General features: G+C 42.2%; 1 protein-coding gene across 3 annotated transcripts in view; it reads right to left on the reverse strand.

The window, feature by feature from the left end:
* Positions 1 to 24954, reverse strand: part of GAB3 (GRB2 associated binding protein 3) — a 69308-nt gene extending 44354 nt beyond the window's left edge. For all 3 annotated transcript variants that reach the window (XM_003279323.3, XM_003279322.3, XM_012498791.2), the window contains exon 1: positions 24883 to 24954. In XM_003279323.3, the coding sequence (XP_003279371.1) occupies positions 24883 to 24954 (72 nt within the window). The remainder of the gene's footprint in view (positions 1 to 24882) is intronic.
* Between the last annotated feature and the right edge of the window lie 2155 nt (positions 24955 to 27109).

Below are 27109 nucleotides of genomic sequence, written 5' to 3' on the forward strand. Positions count from 1 at the left end.
TTGAGATTTAAAGGAAAATACGAACACAATGAGAGAAATGGAAGTTACAGACAAGAAAAAAATGGAATATGTGTAGGTAAAAAATACAATATCTGAAGCAAAAAAAATACACTAGATGGGCATAATAACATCTTAGACTCTGAAGAAGTGATCATCAAACCTGAAGCACAGACAGAAAAGCCTGGGAAGAGAGGAATAACCAGAATCCCCCAGAGAGCTGTTAAAAACGCACATTCCTGGACCTCACCTCCAGAGATCCTAAGTCACCAGGCCTGACTTGGTGCAGAGGTGCAGATCACGATGCATAAAAGTAAGTGGCCACAAATGAAAATAAAAGAGGCTTCATCCAGTCTCATTTCCCTTAACTACCATCTATTTGATGATGGTTTACAAAATTATGTTTCCAATCTGGATCTTTCCCATGAACTTCAGACCCAATAGCCAACCATCTAACTGACATCTCCACTTACATATCTAAGAGGTCTGTCAAACTTAACATGGCAGCTTTTATTTCATGGCCACTTAACCCTCTCCTCTCCCAGCCTCTCAATACCTCCCAATGGTTCCTCCCCACCATCCTTCCATTTTCTAAATACAAAAGCTTTGGAGTGATCTTTGCTTCCACTCTCCACATCCAAACCACTAGTGAGTTCTGTTGACTCCACTTTCAAAACATTCCAAATCAATCCACTTCTCTCCATGCACCACCCCTGCCCCACAACCACTCTAGTCCAAGTCACCATTGTCTCTCACCTGGGTAATTGAAATAGCCTCTTGTCTTCCCACATCCACTCTCAACTCCCCCCATAAATTCATTCTTAACAAAGAAGTCAATAACATTTTAAAATCATAAATCAGATCATGTTGTTCCCTTGGTTAGCACCCTCCAAAGGCTTCCCAATATATTAATACCAAAACCCAAACTCTTTCACATAGCCTGGAACGTCCCACATGAACTGGCTCTGCCTGTCTCTCCCACTTCACATCTCAGCCACTCTCTTGCTCCTCCACACTGGTCTTTTTGCTGTTCCTGAACATGTAGAATCTCCTCTCCATCTTGGGGCTTTGCCTTACTTGTTCCTTCTTCATGGAATATTCTGTCACACAGATCTTTGCATGGCTGTCATGCAGATCTCTGCTTCCTGTCATTGAGACCTGAACTTAATTGTCATCTCTCAGAGAGACCCTCTCTGATCATCCATATTGAAGTGGCCACAGTCATTCTCTGCCTCCACCACTAGAATGTGAGCTCCCGGACAGTAGAGGCTTTGTCAGTCTTGATCACTGTTTTATCCTCTGGGCCTAGTAGTGCCTGGCACAGGATAGTTGCTCAGTAAATACTTGTTGAACGAATGAATTGTACATGTGATTTCATGATATCATGGACCTAGGTTTAAAACACTACTCTTGAGCAACAAGACTAGTACTGTAGTTTATAGCAAACCTAATCACCAGAATTTACTCATCACATATTTATATGCTAGAAGCTGGAGAAGTAACAGTGAACTAGATAGACACAGTCTCCAAGCTGGAACTTAGGCTGTCAGGCAAGGCATCATACCAGAGTTTTAACTCAAAACCAGCAAATACTCTATCCAGATATTGCAGCATGTTGCTCAGGATTAAACTGAACAACGAACAAGGCTTAGAAGTTTGGACACATTCCTCCTGCACTCAATTCTACTTGCACAGTAAAATAAACCTGGCTGGGTTATCCCAAGTTTCACTTCTTTGGCCTCCAGAATTTACTCCAATAAAATTGAAGTGGCCCGCCTGGATTGTATCCATTGTCAAAAGACACAGAAATGAACTGAGAAACATCCTGAAAGTCTCTGAGGCTGTAAAGAGACACCTCTGATTTAAACTACTTTTCTGGTGAGAGTGATTATTGTCCCTTTGTTTCAGCAGAATTGGCCCTCTGCCCCCTCTGCAGTGGTGAAATCCCAAAGCTATGAAATCATTTCCTTCACATGTGCACAGGAGGGGTCAGCAACCTGCCTTCAGAGCCAGGCTTTCCAACTCAGGCTGAGGGAGGAGAAGCTATATCTATCTGCATTTGGAGCTCTATGTTTTGATCCTTCAATACTGCTGTCATTTCAGCAATGACACTTTTTGACTGAACCTGCCAAAAGGAATTGTGTGGGCCTCTTCCCCTCCTGACCCATGGACGTGCTTCATACTGTCCTGGCCAAGAGCGTCTGGAGCGCCAGGATTTTGGTGCTCAGATTCTGATTGTTCTGATTGCTTACAGGTGTTGGTCTCCTTCTGAGCTGCTTTTTCAGTGGCCTTATTGACCAGGTATAGGAGATGCCTCAGATTAAAAGGCAACAAGGAGAAAAAAAATGTTGCTAAGAACCTACCTGAACCAACTGTGAAAGGCTTTCAAGCTGAATGTAAATTGACGAGACGTTGGAAATGGAACTAGCTTGGGGAGCAGTTGGAGTTACAGATAGAACACAGAGATCCTGGAAACCAAGCCACACCCAGTAAACAGCAACTGGCTCCAACTTTCCCTGGGATCTTAGCCTGTGCTGACCTAAACTGTATGCTCTGTGAAGGCAAGGATGTTGCCCATCTTGGTCCCTAAAGTATCTCCAACATCTTTAAGAGTCTTGGCATACAATACATATTCAATGTGTTGTTGTGGACAGCATGACTGACTAAAGTATGGCTATAAAGGGGCAACACAAGGGATCTTTGTGATGGAACAGTTCAGTATTGGTTTCAGTGGTGGGTACATGACTCTACACGGGTGATGAAATCACACAGAGCTACACATGCACACACATGCACGTGTAAGGGGTGACATCTACAGCTGCTCTTAGAGGGTATCAATGTCATTTGCTGGTTGTGAGACCGAACTAGAATTATGCTAGATGGCGACACTGAGGGAACTGGGGGAAAAGGTGCACTGGTTTCCTGGACACTTCTTTACAACTTCCTGTGAATCTAGTGATTTCAAAATAGTAAGTTTACAAAAAGACACTCAATCCAAAGGAAATTTTAAAAGTGCAGAAAAAGAAACCTAGAAAAGATAGGGCAAATAAAAAGCACAATAAGATTCTTGACTTCAATCCAAAGGCACCCATAATTACTTTAAATGTAAATGGACTCAATGCTCTTGTGAAAAGACATTTATCCAATGCCTACTGTGAACCAAGCCCGGTGATGTGTGCAAGGGAAACAGCGAAGAGTACGACCCAGGCCCTGCTCCTATGATGCTTGGTGCAATGAACCAAGAACTGGGCCAAATGCTGTTAATGAGTGCCACCTGGATGAGTTCGTAACTGCCAGAGGTTTGGAGTGACGAAAGATGAAGCTAGAGATGTGGCTGTAGCAGGCAAGTTGCAAGGAGAATTAACAGGACTGGGTCACCAAATGCATGTGGGCCACCAGGGAGAGGGAAGGATTCAGACTGAATCACAGGGTTCTGGTTTGCAATTAGCAGATAATACTATTGTGTAACATGCTATCAAGGCCTCATGGAACAAGGGCAAATGAGCTTTCACTGATGACATTTCTTTCTCCTACAAGTTTTTATCAATTGACATTCCTAATCTCGTGCAGTGGTCAAGGCAGCTACTACCCTAATTTTCCAGAAAAAGAAACTGGTACTCAGACAGATGAAGTGGCTTGCTCACTGAGTAACAGTGAATCTGAACCCATGGCTCCTCTATTCAGTGTTCAACAACATTGTTTCGAATTATTTGAAATTAAAGAAGAGAGAAAACAGAGCCACAGTAAGGAGAGGGTATGTGCCCATTCAAGTTGGTTGATGACCCTTCAAGATAGCTTAGAACTTTACCAGGCAAGTTTTCAAGCTGGTTGCTCCTGCCACACTCTGCAGTTTGCTGTGGGGGTATCTGGAGGAAAACAGTCATGTGCTAGAGCACTTTGGGCACTGTTCTATCACATGGAACTGTCAAAGTTATTTCCTCTGATTTAGCTCTGTATTGCAAAGTTGGATATTTCTGTCCCTTCATGTGCAAACATTCTTTGGAGTCCAGAAGACACAGAGGAAAAGAAGGAAAGAGGAATAAGACTTGCTCTTGTCTGATTTACTGACTTTTCATTTCCTTTGACACCCTTCCTCACCCCTGTTCCTCTGACTAAGGACAACTTTCCCCTCCCGTGTTTTTCTTGTTCTTGTGTTGCTATTGACATATACTTAGTAGATTCTAGTTACTGTTTAGAAAACGTAACAACTCAATTACTGACTGCCACTTGCAAGGCCCCTAGGAATCTTGGATGTGGTCCCAGAACATGAAATGAAATAAAGCATTTGGTAACAACTTAGAGATTTTTGGTAACTTCCCAAGACCTGCTCCTCTAAGCTGATCTCCCGTTCTCTGCCCAGTAGCTACACCTTGAACGCACTCACGAGGCTGGGGGGTGTTTATGTGTTGCAAAAGGTAAGCATCATTAAAGAAACAGAAATCTGGTTAATTTTCTATTTTCTGCTGAGCTTGACTCAAGAGGGGCCAGAAAGGTTGGGAGTTTCCAGGAGCAGGTTACACACTTCTCCTCTCTATCCTGGCTCAATGCCACTAGCCCTGGGATTGCTGGTGACCTTTCAGCCTGATGGCCTGTAACCTTCTGCTCCCTGCCAGATAGAGTTGGGACTTGTCCAAGGCGTGGAATAACTTCCTGTGATTGTCCTGAAGATGGCCTGGCCCACAGGATCTGCTTCCATAGCTTGTCAACAGAAGCAGAAAAGTCCTGCATCTCTACAGTATGGTGGGCCTTGGAAGGAAGAATCCTGAGGAGAAATGTTCAGCAAAGATAAGCATGCCAAGAGGGCTGTGTTCAAGTACAGCCACACTACATGACATGGACTTGACCTTCCTCATGTATTGTCAACCAAAGTGCCACTGAATATCCTGGCTAGTTTCTCATTATTTCTTGTGCGGCAGAATCTTCGAGGTCATTAAGACCAGCTAATCAAATTTGCAAGTGTTTACAAACCTGGGAGGGTCACTAATATGTTAGGTCAGGATCAGGATGCAAAATTGTGGGTTGAAACAATGGGCCAAAACCAACTCAGGAATAAAGTTATTTTAAACTCTGGTAAGTTCTGTGATACAGTAAGTGTCTGAGGTGCAGTGGAGGTAATCAAGTTTGGATGGAGAATCAAGGAAGGTGCAATATAGAGGAAGTGACGGCGCAGCTGAACTCACCAGTTGTGTGAGACCAATGTGGTTGAGGGGAGGCTCTTCTAAGCAGAGGTACTTGCAAAACATTAAGAATAACTCCAAAGTGTTAGGTATAATTAGTGGTGATGGTTACACAACATTATGAAGGTACAGTAGTTAATGCCACTGAACTGTCCCCTTACACATGGTTAAAATGGTCAATATTATGTTATGTATCTTTTCCCACAAGAAAAGTAATGAAAAATGTTACCCTCACACCCACGGGTGTCCCCTAGGGACATTCCCCATTGCCCAAGCTGAGTGCACAGGTGCAGTGGCTCCTGGGATTTTTTCTAAAGGAGTCCACTAACAATGAGAAGATATCAGTACCAGAGTCACAGACAAACATGAAGTAACGCAGATCCCTCAAAATATGCAGTAGCAATATTAATAGCTAACATGTATATCCCAGGAATTATTCTCAATGCTTTAAATTAAATTAAATCATTTGGCACTCACATAGACCCCATGCGAGTTAATACTCTTTTTAGGGCATTCTATACGTATGCAGAAACTGAGGCACAGAGAGGTCGAGCAAGTTGCAGTCAGGCAAGAGCGAATATGTAGCAGAGGTGGCCATGAAATCGGATTGTCTGCTTCGGTCTGGTTCCTAATCACAGACTATGTGTGATGTCGAGAAGCTGTTATCCGCTGACTAGAGCTATGTAGGTCAAAGAGCTTAGCACATCAGCAGAGTGGGCAGTGGGTGAGCAGTCAAAGAGGAACCTCATTCTACATGAAGAAAAGCATGAGCTGAATGACTGGGATTGTGGAAGAGTGTGTATTCAGGTTAAAAAGTCTAGGAGAGGAGAAAAATACAACATCATTTTGTAAAAATGAGCTCATAGTCTAGCAAGATGTCTTCCTATTTTTTTTTCCTAAAATACACGAATTTGGAAAGCATTCAGAAAACCTTGTATCTTGTGTTATTGGACATAATATAATCTGACGTTTAATACTGAAGAAAGTCTTTCTCAAATGTCCCAACAGTGCCTGGTGCCTAACAGGGACTCAGTAAATCTTGTTGAATTAATTAATGAATCTCTATCTCATTCTATATATAATAAAAATAAATTCTTCCTGGATTAAACATTTACATTGAAATAAAGAAACTGACAGTACTGAAAATATAGAGGTGGACACTTACGTAATACTGGCAGCTGGGAAGGCTTTCTGACCATATATGAATTCCTAAAAAGTAGAAATGCTTGAAACACCTAAGTGTTGTGTGTGAGTCTAAGGGTGAGAGGGAAGAAAAGAGATGACAGGGGAAGGAGTGAGCCGTTCTAGAAGGGGTCCCAGCACCCCAGGGTCAGTGGGAAATCCAGCAGTCAGCTACAGCCCCAAATGAACTTTTTCAGGGTGGTTCATCAGTTCTAGGTACTCCTCTGGCTGGAGGAAGTTGCCAAAACCACGTCCGAGCCCCTGGCCGGCACATAACCTTGAGCCAACAGAAGCTGCTCCATCAGAGACCACAGGGCACCAGTGTTTACTTAAGCTCCTGTCTCAGCGTGGGAGAAGTTAAGACCCCAGAGGGCATCTGCCTGCTGACTTATCCCCAGGTACTTGGAGAGGAAAAGAACACTCTCAATTTCAACTTGGTTTCATTACTTGCTTGGCTCAAAGCACATCTGCTAGAAGGAAGAACCCTTTATTGTTTACAGCTCCAGACAAACTCTTGGCCTCTTCACTGTTGACCCAAATGCCTTTTCTTTCCTCCCAACAACACATGTGCAAGTTAGGGTTCAGAAAATGTTTGCTGAATGAATCAGTGAGCATTGGTCCAGAATATGTCAATAGGCACACTTGGATACAACAACGCCAACCACTCTCATTTGCAATTCAATGTATGTTATTTTTTGTGTGTCATGTCCCTTTGTGAACTGCTGTGAACTGTCTGTGAACTGCTGTTCATGTATGTTGCCCATGTTCCAATTGTGATGCTGATCTTTTTCTAATCATTGATCAGGATTACTCATAAAGGTGAAGAATATGAACTCTTTGCTTGCCTCGTATGATGTGAAAAACTTTCACATTATGTCATTTGCCTTATAAGTTGGTATTGTTTTTGAGGTACCTAAAATAGTGTTCAGCATATAGGAGACACTCACTAGATTATTTGTTGGAGAACTGACTGAATAAATAAATGAGCAAAGAGATCTGTTTTATTTTCATGTAGCAAAAATCCTTGTCTCCTCCTTTATAGTTTTTCCTCTGCTGTCATGTTTAGAAAGGAAGATCAGATTGAGATTCAATAACATTGTCCCTTCTAGAAATTATATTATTTCGTTTTCTTTACATTTAAATACAACACATCTGGAATTCGTCTCTCATATCTGTGTTAAGTGAGATTGATCTATAATTTTCTTTTTTGTACCGTAAGCTCCTTACCTAATTTGGTATCAGGGTCATACTAATCTCATACAATGAACCAAAGACGTTTGCATCTTTTTCTGTGCCTAGTTTCAAGAGCGTGAGAGTTATATGTTCTTTAAAGCTCAGGCGATCTGAAATCTAAAGACTTTCTGAGTCAGTTATCTGTCCTGGAGGTAATTATCTGACAATAATTTTCATCTCTTATATTTACTTACAATGTTGATCAGTCTAACATTTTAGGGGCTAACACTTTGAAGAGTGTGCCCTTTTTTTGGCAAGGCAATGTTAGAATTCTCATTTGGTGTGAAAATTTGGGTGGGGTTAAATTACTGTTTAAACCTCAGTTTAACTTCTAATTACACTGTTCTCCTGGCCAAAGACCCTAAACCACTGATTTCTTGTTAGCACTAAAAGCCACAATGTAACAGACTGGCTTCTTGTGAAATAGGAACCAAATACTGCCAGAACTGGAAGCCTCTAACAGGAAGTCATGACTTAGTGGTGAAATAACTAAAGAAAAGGAGGGGACAGAAAAGCAGCTTTGGGGGCCTAGCTGTCACTTTGCTGCTGTTGCCTTTTAGCAAGTAATAGCCAAAGCTTTAGCTTGGTCTAGAGTATGGTGACGTTCTTATGTGCAAAGAAGGCAAAATAGGCTGAATTACTTGGATAGAAAGTCTCCAGTGAAAGGCTACAAATATGAGTAAGTCAAACAAATAATCACTGTGCAGAATGCTAATGTTGTAACAGAGGGAAGTCCAGGGCCTAAGAGGGAGGATGGGAAGGTTTTCGCCCACACACTTTGCAGGTCAGTGGGACGTTCTTAAAAGGCTCTACTTGGCAGGAAGACACTGTGTTTTCAGGCACTGGGCACAACCCACGAGGGAAGGAACCCCGACTTTGATGTAGCACACTGCAGGCCCTGGGGAGACAGCGCTGAGCGAGGCGCTCAGGGAGGGAGACAGACAAGTAAACAGAGGGGCTGCTTTGCAAGGGAAGGAAACTGACTTTGATCGCTGTTTCCACTCTAACGCTTGCCCTTAGCTACAGAGACAGCAGATCTGGAGCCACCCCAGCCAAGGCTTCCCAGCATGCTTTGAGCACATCCAGCCTGACCGAAGTGGGGGCTAACCTCCTATTATGCGATCTGGAAGCCTTCTCCACTCCAAGATTATCAAAATATTTTCCTATGTTTTCTTTTAATCTTTTATGTTGAATTACACATAAATGTGTATCTAATAAACAAAGCACAAAAAGAGCTTCTATGAGACCTTAAGATAAATATGAACAACCCAATAGAAAAACATGGGCAAAATATATGAATCAATATTTCACAGAAAAAGAAACAGAAATGGCCCCAAACTGTATATCCATATCTAATTTTAAATGACACATCTTTGTATATAAGCCTGGCAAAAATGTTCAAACATGTGCAATGTATCTTAATGTCATTTTTCATAATGACTAAAAATCAGAAAGAAACTAAACATCTATCAAAAGGTTGAATAAATTATGGTATGAATAAGCGAACCACACACATAAGCCCGTCCACCCCAGTCTACGCTTATATTTCGGCAATCTCGGCACTCTCATGTGCTGTGATTATTTGAGTTCCATTCCTTTCATCCCATTTACAAGTCGGAGTGAAATGAAGAGTAAAGTCTATAATTCCAAAAGCAAATTTTCAAACAATTAAATGCAGACTGTTCACAAGACATCTTTCCAGAATGGAGCCCATGGGGGTAGCTGAGGTCTCCCTAACTAAACCTGTTCCTTCCACACGCTTTCACATCTCAGTACATGGCAACTCTATCCTTCCAGGTGCTCAGGCCAAGACACTGGAATTCTTGACCCCTTTCTTTCTCTTGCATAGAATGACCAATCCATCAGAAAATCTTGCCGGTTCTACCTTTAGAAGATACCCCTCTCCACACATCTCACCTGCATCACTGCACTAGCCCCCAACCTGGTCTCCCTGCTTCTGCCCTGGCCCCTACAGCTTGCAGGCAGCTGCCAGAGTGATCCTGTTACAATTCACATCAAACCACGTCAGTTCTGTTCTCAGAACCCTCTGGTGTCTTCCTCCCTTACCCAGACGAAAAGCCAAAGGCTAAAGCATCACCACTCTGACCTCATCTGCTCCATTCCTTACTCCCTGGGCTGCAGCCAAGCTCACCGCTCTTGGAACATTCCAGGCGTGTTCCTGCTTCAGAGGCTGTACATTGTCCATCCCCTCCCCTGATTAAGGAGTGGGGTATGCCATTCCCAGACACCTTCAGCTCTGTAACATGCAAGCAAAATGGTCTCTAGTAGGCCAATAGCAATCTCTCAAACAGGAGCTGCCGCTGTTGGAAGTGAAAGCCCCCCAAAGTGGGGGGAGAGGAGCACATCCTCCAGTATTTTTCTGTGGTACTAGTATTAGCAGTACTAGTAATACAATATGAATTGGTCACCTTTATTGGCTACTTATGAAGTGCATTACATATAACTCACTTCATCCTCACAACAACCCCATGACGCAGCACATTGGTCAACCTTGACAAGAGCAGTTTTGATGGAGTGGTGGAGTAAACACTTGATTGGGAGTGAATGAGAAATAGAATCTCACCATTTGTAATCCTTAATGAATTAATCAATTTAAGCATTAAGCATCAGTGGCTGCTACAATCACAAAAAGGGAGACAACCAGATACAATTTTCCTCCTAATGGAAGTACAATAATACCACCTAGGAAGGGCTCATTATATTATTCTCTCAGAAAATAACAACATATTTGAGTGCTGACTGTTATCATCTAGAGCCAAGTGGATCCACATACTGCCATCTTCCAATTTACAAAGAGTAAAATGCTAGACTTGAAGTTTTCTTTCTGCTTTTCTGTGGTGTGTACGTATTTTGGTGCTAAGAGTGGTTATTCTCCTGAAAGTCTTGTATCCGATTCATGATAAAGGTTTAAGGTATTCATCAAATGCAAGGGCAGGGAGAATAAGCCAGGGTTGGACCTGAGTGACCTCTCTGCCATTTAGAGAGCTTGTCCCAAAGCATTTGGCCTGTGGAGGAACCAGTCCAGGGGTTTTTCCTATTAAGACTTCTAACCTGTGCACTTTATCTTCAGTCTCACAAATACCTATTGGCAGAACTCATCTAAAACACACACTTCAGGCCCTAAGATGTAGTTAGCCCTTCGGAAAATTGTTGACTTTGAGTGCATCTCATCACTTGGTTGTATTTCTTTCTTTAGTAGGCTTGGGTCTGGTAGCCTGGGTCACTGGTTTTCTGGTTGACACTGCAAATGAATAAATACTTTCCGCCCATTTGCTTCTTTCACTTTTTTTTTTTTTTGAGGTGCCAAGCTCTTTTTATTAATTTTTTTTGCACACAAAAACAATAAACATTTTCTAAAAATACATACAAACAAAAAGATGCGTATCAAACATATTAGGAAGGTTACACATGGGAAGTCGGGGAATAGAAATGGGGGGTGGGAGTTAAAATAAAGTAGAGAGGGACTTTATGTGGATCAGTGATAATAACTCAATCCTCTATTTGACAAAGAAGAGGGAGAAGGAAGAGGAAGAAAAAGAAAGTGGGATAAAGGTGCTTCTTTCACTTTTAACTACCATCTCATCTCCTTTCTCTTCCACTGCCACACTTCTTGCTGTCCTTGCTACCCATTTCTTCCTAAACCATTAATATTGGGAATCTGCTTCACCAGAAAGACTCGGAAGCCCCACTTAGACTTCAGGCCCAAGTAGCTTTCTCCAATTCAGCTTTTTCAGTGATAAAACAGCTGTTTTGCATCCATCTTCCTTATCTTGTGCCCCTTGTCCATTCCTTCTCTGTGCCCTATCAGTCAGAGCCCTGGGAGGAAAGACGGGTGACTGGCATTACCACTGCAAGGTATTGAGGGTTATCCATCGCCTCTAATGGTCTCTCCTCTTATCTCTTCTCAGTTTGGCTGACACTTTTCCTCCTACTCTCTAACTGCGGCATCTCCCAAAATTCTGCCCTAGGTCCTTTTCCTTCTTACTCATCACACCCTCCTTGGATAATCTCATCCACCCCCATAACTTTAACGACTTCGTATACCCCAGTAACCACCAAAACTCCATCTGGAGCCCGGGTACCTCCCCTCGGCTCTAGACAAATTTACCCATGGTTACTTCAAACTCGGTATGTGCCAGCCTGAATGTACCAGTCTCACTGATTTGCCCCCAAACTGGGTCTTTTCTCCTATGCTCCTGCTCATAGTGTTTGTATGACACAGTCAGTGTCCAAAAAGATGTGGCGTAAAAAATCAATTACAGGCCAGGCGCAGTGTAATCCCAGCACTTTGGGAGGCCGAGGCAGGAGGATGACCTGAGGTCAGGAGTTCGAGCCTGGGCAACATGGTGAAGCCCTGTCTCTGCTAAAAATACAAAAATTAGCCGGGCATGGTGGCAGGCGCCTGTAATCCCAGCTTTTCAGGAGGCTGAGGCAGGAGAACTGCTTGAACCTGGGAGGTGGAGGTTGCAGTGAGCTGAGATTTCACCACTGCACTCCAGCCTGGGCAACAGAATGAGATCCTGTTTCAAAAAAATAAAAAAGAATCAATTACAAAAATAAATAAATAAAAAATGAAATTCAACAGTAATAATGTAGGTCCTGTTCCTGGGCTTAAGCAAAACACCAATAGCACAAGAACAGACTGGAGAAAAGATAGCTTAGCTGAAACACAGAGGAAAACTAAGTCCGTTTGACAGGAAGCTCAGTGTGAGTCAACGGTGTGGCGTGGCTGCCAGAACAAAGCTAATGGAATCTCCAGCTGCTTTCTCAGAAGCACGATGTCCAGATGAGCAATGATGGTCCTGGAGGAGTTTATTTAGTTCTGGTGCCAGTTCAGAGGAAATATACAGGACAGTGAGGGAACTCAGAACTCTGTTCTATCCTAAGGAATGACTGAGTAAACTGGCAACATTTAGATTGGATATTTGCAGGGCTCTCAAATTGAAAAAGAATTAGAGGTGTTCTGTATATTCTAAGGAGGTAACACCAAGATCAATTTCTTGCAGTCAGAACTATCACACGATTATTTGGGCAGCATATTATGTAACCGGTTCCCTATCATTGGAAGTGTCCAGATAACAAATGGCTGGCAAAAATGTGGCCAGCATTGGAGTTGCTGTAATTCATCTTGGCTAATCACCCTTCCTCTCATCCCTACTCCTGTCAAGTTCAAAATCTTTAATTACGCCCTCTCTCACATACCTTATACTTAAGCAATCAACATTTCCCATTGATTATTTATCTAAAATATTCTCATATTTTCCCTTCTGCTGCATTCACATTAATACCCTGGAATAAGTCGCCTTGTCTAGGAAAGATTTTTTTAAAAAGGACATCTTCAAATACCATCCCAATCAATCTGACTTCCAGAATCTAAGTGGCAATCTGGAGTAACATTGTCAGTTGTTTTGGCCACCCAGCATCTGCACCTTTTTCTATATTTGGGGAATTCCCAACCTTACAACTTACTGGGAGAGAAGAGACCAACTCCAGTTATAGAAGCAAGAAATGACGGATCCTTTCTTTTCCGGTCTCCCTTACAGTGAAGGTACAGATTCTGATCGTCTTTCCTGACAGTTTAACCTCAAGATTGCTTCTGCAGATCCCACAACAGTATTTTTTATCTGCCTAATTAAATCATCATCTAGTTACCTGAAATGACATGCCCAGTAAAGATAAGGTTTTGGGGGAGGGGGGAGTGGGAGCCCAGTGTCAAAAATTAAAGTTTTTATTAAAGATACATGATTTTAAAAAACAAAGCTTCTCAGTACCATGCCCTGAAACTCATTAACAGAAGCTGTTTTTACATATTTACACCATACTTAAAGTATACTCATGTCATCCATGTGTATTGCAGCACTATTCACAATAGCCAAGCTTCAGAATCAACCTAAGTGTCCATTAATGGATGAATGGAAAAAGAAAATGTGGTATATACACACAATGGAATACAATTCAGCCATAAAAAAGAATGAAATCCTGTCATTCACAGCAACACGGATGGAACTGGAGGTTATTATATTAAGTGAAATGAGCCAGGCACAGAAAGACAAATTTCACAAGGTCTCAATCATATATGGGGACTACAAAACTTGATGCTATGGACACAGAGAATAGAACAATAGATACCACAGACTGGGAAGGGTGGGGGGTGAATGAAGAGGTTGGTTAATGGGTACAAATGTAAAGTTACATAGAAGGAAGAAGTTTTAATATTTAATAGCAGAGTAGGGTGACTATACTTAGCAACAAGGTACTGCATATTTCAAAGTAACTACAAAAGAGGACTTGAATGGATACCAACACACAGAAATGAAAAATACTTAAGGTGATGAATACTCCAAACAGCATGACTTGATCATTATACACTCTATGCATGTAGCAAACATATGTAAACCATAAATATATAAAATATGACCAGGCACAGTGACTCACACCTGTAATCCCAGCACTTTGGGAGGCTGAGGCAGACGGATCACCTGAGGTCGGGAGTTTGAAACCAGCCTGACCAACATGGAGAAACCCTGTCTCTACCAAAAATACAAAATTAGCCAGGCGTGGTGGCGCATGCCTGTAATCCCAGCTGCTCGGGAGGCTGAGGCAGGAGAATTGCTTGAACCTGGGAGGTGGAGGTTGTGGTGAGCCGAGATCGTGCCATTGCACTCCAACCTGGGCAACAAAAGTGAAATTCCGTCTTAAAAAAAAAAGTATATATACGTATATACATATATACGTATATATATATATACATATATATATATACGTATATATATATATACGTATATATATATATAGTATCAATAAAAGAAAAAAGATGAACTCTGGCCACTGACATGGAGACAATTCTAGGATAAATTTTTAAATGAACAGACTAATGTACAGAACATTGTGTATCTTTTGTGTAAGAAAAGGAGGAATAAGAAGCTGTATATGTATTTCCTTGTGTTCATATAAAGAAATACTGAAAATATTAAAGAAAAAAATTAAAAAATGGTTATTTGGGGGTAAGGGTAAATAGGGTGGATGAAGAGAGAGGTGGAAGAAGTTTTCATCAAACATTTAAAATATATTTTTTAATTTTTGAAACAAGACTGCATTACCTATTTGATAGCAATTTTTAAAACTAAGGCAAAAGTAGAAGAATTGACAGGAAGATCAACAAAACTGCCCCAAAACAGACCCAACGAAGGATTTAAGATTTAGGTTACATTTAAGATAATTTTCTAGAAACAGAAACATAAATGGCTTTTATACTTGAAGAGATGTTCAAACTCACTCACAAAGAAATTTAATTAAAACAAGATGCCATTTATCATCTATTGATTTTTCAAAGATAAAAACATTTAACAGTACACTATATTTGAGTGGGTGCAGGAGGACAACACTTTCATACTCTGTTGCTGAGAGTAAAAATTGGCATTATACGTTTACATGCGCTTCGACTCAGCAATTCAACTTCTAAGAGTTTTTTTTACAAGCATAATTGCACATAACCACAAAGACCAATGTACAAAGATATTCACCACAGTATTGTTTACAGCAGCATGAGACTGGAAACAAGAGAAGTTCTATCATAGTATCTCCACATAGTGAAATATTACGAAGCTGTTATGGACTGATATGGACCAATCTCCAAAATACATTACTAAGAAAGGAGGTTACAAAATAGTGAGTATAGTGTGCTACCATTTGTGCAAAAAATGGGGAAGTATATGTGCTTGTATATGCATGGAATATATCTGAAAAGAAAATCAAGAAACTTGTCTCAGAAAAGAAATATAAGGGGTCTCCACTTCTAGGAATGTAAAAAGATCCAAAGAACATCCTTCCCACTATGACAAGAAAAGCTGGACAAAACACAAAATCTTCATTTTCTTGAGCCCATCAGAGAGTGGAGGTCACAAGGCACCCAAGTGATCTGACTTCCAAAGAGGGATGACAATCCCTTCCCATGGTATATAGCACTCATGGAGGAGATCCCTCCCTTAGTGGTGATCCTAAGTACAGAGACTTCCAGTTGCTGAGGTAGCCCACGACCCAGAAAACAAGCCACCTGTATAGCCAACCCAGGTCCCTGGCCTTCCTCTTCACCATAACAGGAAAGAATTAAAGTGGATATCTATCAACAGAATTCTCATTTAAGCTGAAGGAATTCACTGTTCAATCTGGAACAGAATTTCTCCCTTTTGGCACCACTTGGACCCATTTGGGCCAAATTCATGGTGGTGGAGGACTGTCCTGTGCATTGCAGAATATTTAGCAGCATCCCTGGCCTCTACCTACTAGAGAATGCATCCACGGAGATATGGTTTGGCTGTGTCTCCATGCAAACCTCATCTTGAATTGTAGCTCCTATAATTCCCACATGTTGTGGGAGGGACCAGTGGGAGATAATTGAATCATGGAGGTGGGTCTTTCCCATGCTATTTTCATGATAGCAAATAAGTCTCACAAGATCTGATGGTTTTATAAAGGGGAGTTTCCCTGCACAAGTTCTTTCTCTTGTCTGCTGCCATGTGAGACGTGCCTTTCACCTTCCACCATGATTGTGAAGCCTCCACTGCCACGTGGAACTTTGAGCCCATTAAACCTCTTTCTTTTGTAAATTGCCCAGTCTCTGGTATGTCAGTATTAGCAGTGTGAAAACAGACTAATATATGTGGTGTATTAGTCCGTTCTCATACTGCCATGAAGACATACCCAAGACTGGGTAATTTATAAAGGAAAAAGGTTGGGCTGGGCGTGGTGGCTCACACCTGTAATCCCAGCATTTTGGGAGGCCGAGGCGGGTGGATCACTAGGTCAGGAGTTCAAGACCAGCCTAGCCGACATGGTGAAACCCCATCTCTGCTAAAAATACAAAAATCAGCCGGGCACGGTGGCGGGCGCCTGTAATCCCAGCTTCTCAGGAGGCTGAGGCAGGAGAATTGTTTGAACCCGGGAGGCGGAGGTTGCTGTGAGCCGAGGTCACGTCACTGCACTCTAGCCTGGGTGACAGAGTGAGACTCTGTCTCAAAAAAAAAAAAAAAAAAAAAAAAAGAAAAGAAAAAGAAAAAGGAAAAGATTTAACTGACTCACAGTTCCACGTTGCTGGGGAGGCCTCAGGAAATGTACAATCATGGCAGAAGGCAAAGGAGAAACAGGTACCCTCTTCACAGGGCAGCAGGATGAAGTGAGTGCAAGCAGGGGAAATGCCAGACCCTTATAAAACCATCATATCTTGTGAGATTCACCCAATAGCATGAGAAGCATGGGGGAAACCGCCCCCATAATCTGATTATCAATTACCTCTACTTGGTCCTGCCCTTGACATGTGGGGATTATGGGGATTACAATTCAAGGTGAGATTTGGGTGGAGACACAGAGCCAAACCACATCTCGTGGGTTCCATAAACCATAGGTTCAACCAACCACAAATTGAAATTAGAAGTAAAAAACAGACATCCAGGTAATTCCCAAATATTTGGAAATTACACAATACATTTCTAAATAACCCGTAGGTCACAGAAAAAAACTACAAGGGAAATTAGAAGATATCTTGAAGTGAATAGAACCAAAAATACAACATATCACCAGAATTTGTGGAATGCTATTAAAGCAGTGCCAAGGGGGAAATTTGTAGCACTAAATGTCTACACAGTTGATCCTCAACTTACAGTGGAGTTACATCCCAAGAAACCCATCATAAGTTGAATATACCCTAAGTCAAAAATGCGTTTAATACACCTAACCTATCGAACTTCATAGCTTAGCCTAGCCTACCTTACATGTGCTCAGAACACTTACATTAGCCTACAGTTGGGCAAAATCATCTCACACAAAGCCTATTTTATAATACTTATAAAGAATTTTGAATCAAAATTCAAAATTTGAAGTATAGTTTCTACTAATCAGTGTTGCTTTCATACCATCATAAAGCAAAAAAAGTCATAAGTCAAACCATCATAAGTCAGGAACCATCTGTGTTAGAAAATAAGAAAGATCTCATATCAATGGCTGCAGCTTCTACTTTAAATGAATTTCAGAAAGTAAACTGGCTGCTGTGGGGTCAATGCTAAGGGAAAGAAGCCAGAAATAAAAGGACCACATAGTCTATTATTCCACTTATATGAAATTTCCAGAAAAGGCAAATCTATAGAGACAGAAAGCAGGTCAGTTGCTGCCTGGGGCTAGAGATAGGAGTGAGGAGTGACTGCAAATAGGCTGAGGGAATTTTTCATGGGCATAGAAATGGTCTAAAACTAGACCACAGTGATGGTTGCATAACTGTATAAATTTACTCAAAGTCAACCAACTGTACACTTATGATGGGTGAATTCTATAGTGTGTGTACATATATATGTATACACACACACACACATACCTCAATAAAGCTGTCTTTAAAAACCACTGAAATCTGTGTAAATGGGTTCCCAGGATGTTAAGCCAAGGAAGACAGAATATAATATTGGATCGAGCTAAACATATTAATATGTGTGTGTGCTTACCAGAGATTCTAGATTTAATGTGTTAGCTCAAGAACTAAGTGTTCTAACAGTTTTCCTGATTGATAAAGTGACATCTTTAAGGTGCTGAAAAGAAAAACAAAACGAAACAAAATTTTTAAACTGTCAACCCATAATTCTATGCCCAGTGAAAATATGTTTTAAAATGAGGGAGAAATAGGCCTTCTCAGACAAACAAAACAGAGAATTCATTGCCAGCAGACCTAAACTACATGAAATGCTGAAGGAAGTTCTTCAGGCAGAAGGAATATGACAGCAGACAGAAACTTGAACCTACATAAAGAAATGAAGAGTGATGGAAATGGAATAAATAAAAGAAAAATAAAAGTTTAGTTTTTTCTCTTTGTTTTAATTGACTGAAAAGATAACTGGTTGTGTAAAGCAAAATTAGTAGTAGTGTATCATATGTCTATAGCACATGTAAAAGTAAAATGCATGACAACAGCACAAAGAATATACGAATGGAATTGGGAATATACTATTCCAATGTCCTTATACTACTAATATTATAATGATATTATTTAAAGGAAGTCTGCAACTAATTAAAGATGTATAATTTACACTCTAGGGCAACTGCAAAAATATGAAGTTATGAAATGTAAGTTAATAATGGAGATAAAATGGAATAATAAAAAAGGCTCAATTAGCCCAAGAGAAGGCAGAAACAGAGGAGAAAAGAAACAAAGAACAAGTAGAACAAATGAAAAACAGCTAGCAAGATGGCGTATTTTAATATAAACGTTTCAATGATCATACTTTATATGAATGAACTAAATATGCCAATTAAAACAAGGTAAGAGGCTGGGTGCGGTGGCTCATGCCTGTAATCCCAGCACTTTGGGAGGCCGAGACAGGTGGAGCACGAGGTCAAGAGATCGAGATCATCCTGGACAACATGGTGAAACCCCATCTCTACTAAAAATACAAAAATTAGCCGGGTGTGGTGGTGCATGCCTGTAGCCCCAGCTACTCGGGAGGCTGAGGCAGGAGAATGGCGTGGACCCAGGAGGCGGAGCTTGCGGTGAGCCGAGATCATGCCACTCCACTCCAGCCTGGCGACAGAGTGATACTCTGTCTCAAAAAAAAAAAAAAAAAAAAAAAAAAAAGGAAGATTGTAGCATTAAATGCTTATATTAGAAAATAAGAAAGGTCTCAAATCAGTAATTTAAGTTTCCTCCCTAAGGAACTAGATAAAGAAGTGATTAAATTAAACCCAATGCAATCAAAAGGAGGAAAATAATAAAGATAAGAGCATAAATTAATGAAATTGAAAGCAGGGAGAAAGTAGAGAAAATAAATGAAACCAAAGGATGGTTCCTAAAAACTAATGTAATAAATGAAAACTGAGGCATCACTACAAATCATACAGGCATTTAAAGGATAATAAGGGAACATAATGAGCAACTTTCTGCCAATAAATTCAAGAACTTAGACAAAATAGAGAAAAGCCTTGAAAGACACTAACTACACTCATTCAAGAAGATATGGATAACCCAAATAGCCCTATATCTATTAAAGAAATAAAATTTGGCCGGGCCCAGTGGCTCACACGTGTAATCCTAGCACTTTGGGAGGCTGAGGCAGGTGGATCACCTGAGGTCAGGAGTTCGAGACCAGCCTGGCCAACATGGCAAAACCCTGTCTCTACTAAAAATAAAAAAATTAGCCAGGCATGGTGGCGGGCACCTGTAATCCCAGCTACCCAGGAGGCTGAAGCTGGAGAATCTCTTGAACCCAGGAGGTGGAGGCTGCAGCGAGCCAAGATCGTGCCACTGCACTTCAGCCTGGGTGACAAGAATGAAACTCCATCTCAAAAAAAAAAAAAAAAAAAAAGAAAAGAAAAGAAAAGAAAGAAAGAAAATTTGTAGTTGATAGCCTTCCCAAAAAGTATAGGCCCAGATGTTTTCAATGGTGAGTTCTACCAAACATTTAAGGAAGAAGGAATACCAATTCTACATAACATCTTTCAGAAAATACAAGAGGAGGGAGAACTTCTGATTTCATTTTATGATGCCAGCATTATGCTAATATCAAAACCAAAGATAGTATAAAAAAAGGAAAACTGCAGACCAATATCCCTCATGGATAGAGACAGAAATATCTTCAGCCAAACTATCAGCAAAGCAAATCCAGAAATATATGAAAAGAATAATATGTTACAACCAACTGAAGTTTATCCCAGAAGTTCGAGGTTGGTTCAACATTCAAAATCAAGCAGCGTAATTCACCATAGTAACAGACTAAAAAGTAAAAAACATATCATCATTTTTATAGATGCAGGAAACGCAACAAAATCCAACTCATGAGAAGAAGCCTCAGCAAACTAGCAATATGGGGGAACTTCCTCAATTTGGTAAAAGATGCCTACAAAAAGCCTACAGCTAACATACTTAAAAGGTGAAAAATGGAATGCTTTCCCTCTAAAATCAAGAAAAAGTCAAGGATGTCTGCTCTCGTCATTTCTATGCAACATTTATAGTATAGAACTAATAAGTGAGTTTAGCAAGGCTATGGGATATGAGGTCGGTGAAATCAATTGACAAACCAATTCTAAAATTGTTATAGAAAAACAAAGGACCTAAAATAGCCAAAACAACTCTGAGAAAGAAAAAGTTTGAGGGCTAAAATAACCTGATTTCAAGAATTATTGTAAAGCTACAGTCATTAGTCATTAAACAGCATGTTGTTGGCATAGAACAAATAGATCAATGGAACAGACTAGAGAATCCAGAAATAGATCTACATGGATATGGTAAATGGATTTTTTTTTTTTGAGATAGTTTTGCTCTTGTCGCCCAGGCTGGAGTGCAATGGTGTGATCTCAGCTCACTGCAACCTCCACCTCCGGGTTTCAAGCAATTCTCCTGCCTCAGCCTCCCAAGTAGCTGGGATTACAGGCGCCCGCCACCATGCCTGGCTAATTTTTTTTAAAATTTTTAGTAAAGACAGAGTTTCACCATGTTGGCCAGGCTGGTCTTGAACTCCTGACCTCAGGTGATCCTCCAGCCTCAGCCTCCCAAAGTGCTGGGATTATAGGCGTGAGCCACTGTGCCCTTCAGGTAAATTGATTTTTGATGATGTTTCAAAAGTAAATCAAGGGAATAAAGGCGGTCTACTCAATAAATAGTACTGGAACAAATGAAATCGGTATGCAAGAAAAGAAACCATGATACAAACCTCACAGCTTTTCTAAAATTTACTCAAAATGGATCATAGATCTAAATATAAAACGTAAAAATATAAAACTTTCAGAGGCCAGGTGCATTGGCTCACGCCTGTAATGCCAGCACTTTAGAAGGCCAAGGTGGAAGGATCACTTGAGGCCAAGAGTTGGAGACCAGCCTGTGGGCAACATGGAGAAATCCTGTCCTCTCTACAAAAAATACAACAATTAGCAGTGCATGGTGGGGAGCAGCTATAGTGCCAGCTACTCAGGAGACTGAGGTGGGAGGATCACTTGAGCCCAAGAGGTCAAGGCTGCAGTGAGCCATGACCATGCCACTGCACTCCAGCCTGGGTGACAAAGTGAGACCTTGTCTCAAAAAGAAAAAAAAAAAAACTTATAGAAAAAACAGAAGAAAATCTTCAGGATCTTAGGCTAGATGAAGAGTTGTTAGATTTTACATTAAATCCATGATTCATAAAAGAAAAATTGTATTGGGAATTTCATTAAAATTTTTAAATTTTAGTTCTTCAAAAGAGAATGAAAAGACAAAAACTATGGGCTGCTAGAAAATCTTTGCAAATTAAATATGCAACAAAGAACCTATATCCAGAGAACCTATCTCCAGGGACAAAAACAGTGCCTGGCTCTTGGCATTGTTTTGAAAACTAAATGAGTTAATACAAGTTCTTAGTGTAGTGCCTGGCACATATAAACATTCAATAAAAGTGAACTATCATAGCTTTATTATCACTGTTCTTACAGGATTCTTTAAAATTGATAAAAATAGATGCAAGCCAAATGTTCACCAATACAGAAATTGTTATATTATATGTATTACAATGAATATTTGACAATGCTTTAAAGAATGAAGTAAATCTATATGTACTAACCTGGAAAGATGTCCAGAATTTTTGTGAACAAAGCAAATTGCAGGACAATTAGTATAATATGATCCCAGTTGTGCAAAAAGAAAATTACATATTTTCTGAAAAATTTTGTAGAATGGTACTCACTAAACTGCTCACAGTTGTTACGCCTGGGTTGCGGAGTGGAATAAGGAGGGGAGCAAAGGGAAGGTAGGGGGGTAGGGGAAATTTAAAGGGGGTCTTCACTTTTCATTCTATTTATTAACATAAGAATATATTTCTTGTGAAACAAAAAATACAAATGAAAATAACTATCTTTTAAAAGACCAATGATAAAAAATAACTTTCTGATTGTCTTCACTGATGGATTCAAGTGGATGAAGTACGAGCCTACTTTGGACTGAAAGGTTTGCCTAAAAACTGCCTGAGCTTCCATTTGTAACAGCAAACATTGATGGAGTGCTGCTTGCTGGCCTGGCAGCACGAATAACTGAGTTATTGTCCTGGTTGTGCCAATAACTAGTTTTGCTATGTTATTATTATAAATGTTAAACTATAAATTGGAATCAAGTCTTTTTTTTCTGTCTTCCCAGCCTGTAACACAGGGCCTAGTTCGGAGTTAGCGCTCCGTTAACGGGAGGGAGTGACAGGAATTGAATTCAAGCAGCTGTAACAGCCCTGTCCAGGCCCCGTCGAAGTGACACATGATCACCATCTAGTGGTCAAAAGGATTCCTGCAGAATTTAGCTATGAGAGGAAAAAGAATTCTTTCTGTGGTGTGTTCCAGGGACAGATGCCTGCCAGCAAAAAAAGCATTGACTATCTATGATCTTTCTTAGAGAGAGTTCTCAAACATCAAGGTTTATGTCTTGGAGTGTTGGTAAGATGACACCTAGGTACCCTTGTGTCTTAAGTCTAGTCACTGCCCCATCATCACACGCCCCACATATCTCTAAGCTGCGCAGTGTCCACTCTTGCCACATTCCCTAAAGAAATGAACCACGTGTGATAATAGGCACACACACTCATGCCTTCCCAAAGTTGATGAAATACTAATAAACTTCCCTAAGCCAGTCTGCTTAAGATACAAAAAAAGACTGGGAAATGAAATATTCTATAATCTTTGCCCTCCAGGGGCATCTTTCTGTATCATCTACTGAAACGGTATAGTGAACCTTTAAAATGTCTGTCATTCCAAAGGACAACAAGGAAACCCATCCTGAGTCAACACTGCAAGCACTACAGGTGATGGGAGCAGGTTTTCTTCTCTTGCCTCCTCTGAGTAGCTTCACAGTTAAGGAAGCAGCTGGATAATGCAGAGACCAAGAGATATTGGACCCTGTGCTTATGGACTCCTCAAAAGCAAATGATGTAGGGACACACTGGCACTTAGAGAAATCTCAGTATTTATGCACTCCTGATATTCACATGCTAAATAGAACAACGTTCCTCTAAAGTTCTGTTCTGCAGAACAAACAACAAAAATCTTTTCAAAGACCCCTAAGAGAGAAACAAACGCTGTCTAGCCCGGGGTGAGTGGGGAAAGAAGGCTTGAGCAACTCTGTGTTCAGGAAAATCTCCTGCCACACATTCTGGAAGTATTCATACATTATTAAAGTCTTTTTATAATCCCACCTCTTGAACTTCCACACAATATGTGCCTCATCTATGTGGGAACAAAAACAGTTGTGAAATTTGGCCAAAAGAGGACAGCAGTTTGAGAGCATCGTATAGACAAGAGCACAAGGCTGAACCACATTTGGGGTGGGCTGCTTTGGGTGAGCGCAGACATGCGCGAGTTTGTTCCTACCACCGTGCAGTGAAATTGCAGATAAATTAGGAATTAAGAACAAGATGAATCCATCCAGCTACTCCCAGCCTAAAAAAAGCAAGAAGTCCTAATATCTATTTATATGCAACTCCCTGGGGACTGAAGTGGTTCTTCCTAATGGCTGAAAAACACTGAGTAGCAATCAGGTCTTTAAGCAGAATGTTTTTAAGATCTTATCGTGAGGACGCTGATAGAGATAATGAACGTTTGAGGTGTCGATAGTACATCTTAAAACGGTAATGGAATATGTAGGAAGATACGCTCTTCCAAGTATTCCTAATTTCATACTAGTAAAAGTCAATTGTCCAGCTGGCACTATAAAAGCGCGGTGTCAGCATTAAGAAGAAGCTGAAACGAGTTACACGATGAGAAACGAGTTACATGGTGTAGGGTTCCAGACAGCAGTGTCCGATGACAGCTACAAGAGCAGCACTCCTTACTCCTTACGGTCCAGGGGGAATGCAGGCAATTCCCCTCCTGCTGTCAGTCTCACTATCCCCTGCCGCGTCTCCTTCGCGGGGCAATGGGTCTCAGAGCCACCCCCAGCCAAAGAAGGGGGCACGCTTTCGAGATGTCTCCCTGGCCGCTCTTGCACGGAGACTGGCGCCTGAGGTTTCAGCCCCAACCCGCCTCCCTCGGCTAGAGTCAGCGGCGGTGTGGAGTCCCTGAGCCCCGCGGGCAGGCGCCACCTGGTCTCCGGCCCGCTGCCTAGCACAGCGGCGAAGCTGGCTCGACGTGCGATTTCGCTTTCCGTCCATCGGCCTCGCCCGCAGTCCCGGGCGCTGGGAGCCGCTGCGCCTGGCGCGCCCAGAGCCCAGCGGCTCCCCGCGGCCACCGCGCGGCCGCCCGGCGGGCGGGTGCCCCGGGACGCGAAGGCCGGGCGGGTGGCGGCGCCCCTACTCACGTAGCGCTGTAGCTTCCTCTCGGGGGGCGACTTAACGAGCCAGCCGGTGCACACTGCGTCGCCCGCACTCATCGTGGCCGCCACCGCCGCTTCCTCCAGCTGGGCCAGCCGCCCGCGGCAGAAGGAAGTCGGGCCAAGGATGCCGGCGGGGCGGGCCCAGCGCCCGCCCGCCCAGCGCCGCCCCGAGCGGCCGCTGCGACCCCCGCCTCCGGCCGCTGCGCCCCCCGGGGAGGGAACCGACGCCGCCCGCAACCCAAGACGGCGGGAAAAGCAAGCAGCGAAGCCTGGGAAGCCCCTTCGAGCAACTGCAGCGCCGCCAGCGGCTGTGCCCGGGGGAGCCTACGCAGCAGGGCGCCTGCCACTCTCACCCAGGGTCACGAGAGCGCTCGGAAGGAGCCCTTCGACCTAATGGGAGTACAGCCTGGAATCTGTTGCCCTCATGCCCCATCCCCAATCAGCCACGCCAAACGGGCTGGTCCCCGGGCCTCAGGGACCCTGGAGCCGAAACCCAAGTACCACCCGCATCTGCCATGTGCATAGTGCACGGAGAAACAAAAGCAAGACTCCTCTTGGACTTCCCTATTCCACTTGATTGTTTGCAGAGTACTGTGTTTTCTACGTCCCTCCCCCAAAGATCGTTGTATTCAGTGATAAGCTTTGCCGGCTAAACGGTCTAAATGCCTTAATGAACCCAAATGACCCAAACTCAAAAGGTAGTGCTGTTTGCAATCTCTTTGACTGGAAGGTTTTAAAAGATGGATCTAAAGTTGATTGTGCCAACTAGTGTGCTGACCACGCTAAATAAAAATAACAATCATGAGCACCTAACACTTGTGACCTTCCTTACTGCCAAGCTAACACCATGCCAGCGATTGTGCTAAGCACTTTACAGGCGTTATCTCATTGAATCCACACAAACACCCTGTCAAAGGGCTCTTACTATTATCTCAATTTTGCACGTTACTAAAATGAAAAACAGGATGACAGTGTCACTTGTCGAGAGCCACACAACTAGAAAATCATCCATAGGCAGCCAGAGCTGTGTCAAGAGCCCATCCACTTAAGCACCACCCTCTGCTTTTTGTGGGTATCATCTGTGTGACATTTGCTAGCATCTTCAACAGAATGACCAACCTACCATCCTATCAGGCCAGGTGCTTCAGGATGATGAGCTAACATGGTAACACTAGTGGAGTCCATCAGCACGGGCACACTGGCTTATAATGATTTTCTTGTGTGAGATAATGTCAGTGTGAATAATGGGCTCAGTAAGTCAATGGGCGGGAGTGCCAGCAGAAATGCGAATTTTAAAAAAGCGAATCCATGTACAAAATTAATACCTGTTTGAGTGAGAAAAAATTGCTGCCCCTTCCAGATGGCAGTCCAGGTGGCTGTCTGGTTCCCCCAGGGAATGCAATGCTATTAGGGGTTCATTGTTTGTCTCTGCCTGTGGGCAGTTTGAGCACTTAGCAGTGGCTGTGGCCATATCAACTGTTGCCAGTCCCTAAGAGCCCCACTATGCATTGCTAATTCTCTAAGTCTTGCTTACATCTCTGTTAAAAAAAAAAAAAACCTTAATTATACTTTCCTCATTTCAACCCCTTGAGTCTACTATTTGCTTCCTTTTGAAACCTTGACCAATAGACCTGGTCATGAGGAACTCCCTACGACATTCTGGGTGTGAGTCCAGGGAATGGTGATCATGCAGCAGCAGGGGCCACAGAGATGTGAGCCACCTGCTCAAGCAACTTTCCTGTACCTTCCAGACCTGCTTGAGTCTGGTCTCAAATATTCCACTTCCAATAGAGGACGAAATAGCACCACATTTATCAGGGGCAGCTGAAGTTACATGGTTCTTTGGTGCCCCATGGTCAAGCATTCAGACTTTGCCAGAGCCCAGGGGCAAGCTGGAAGCTGTTGGTCAAAAGGAAAATACTTCTTTTGTGGTAGAGGGCATGGTTTACTTCAAAACTCTAGGGGTTTGCTGTGTGTTTCTCCTACTGGGACTTGCCAGAGGCTCCATGTAGCCTCCCAATGTGTCAAAGGTTCTGTACCTGTTGAATCTACATGGTCATAAGGGTCAAGTGGCCTGGACCTGTCACAGAGCCTTTTCTTGCCCTGGATCTCTCCCTGAAAACATGCAACCCTACAGATTACTTGCTGAGTGCATTGGTGCGGCACAATTAAATGTAGCATATGTTGCCTACAAAATTCAAACATCCACACC

The sequence above is a fragment of the Nomascus leucogenys genome, chromosome X, assembly GCF_006542625.1.
Source record: "Nomascus leucogenys isolate Asia chromosome X, Asia_NLE_v1, whole genome shotgun sequence".
Lineage (NCBI taxonomy): Eukaryota > Metazoa > Chordata > Mammalia > Primates > Hylobatidae > Nomascus > Nomascus leucogenys.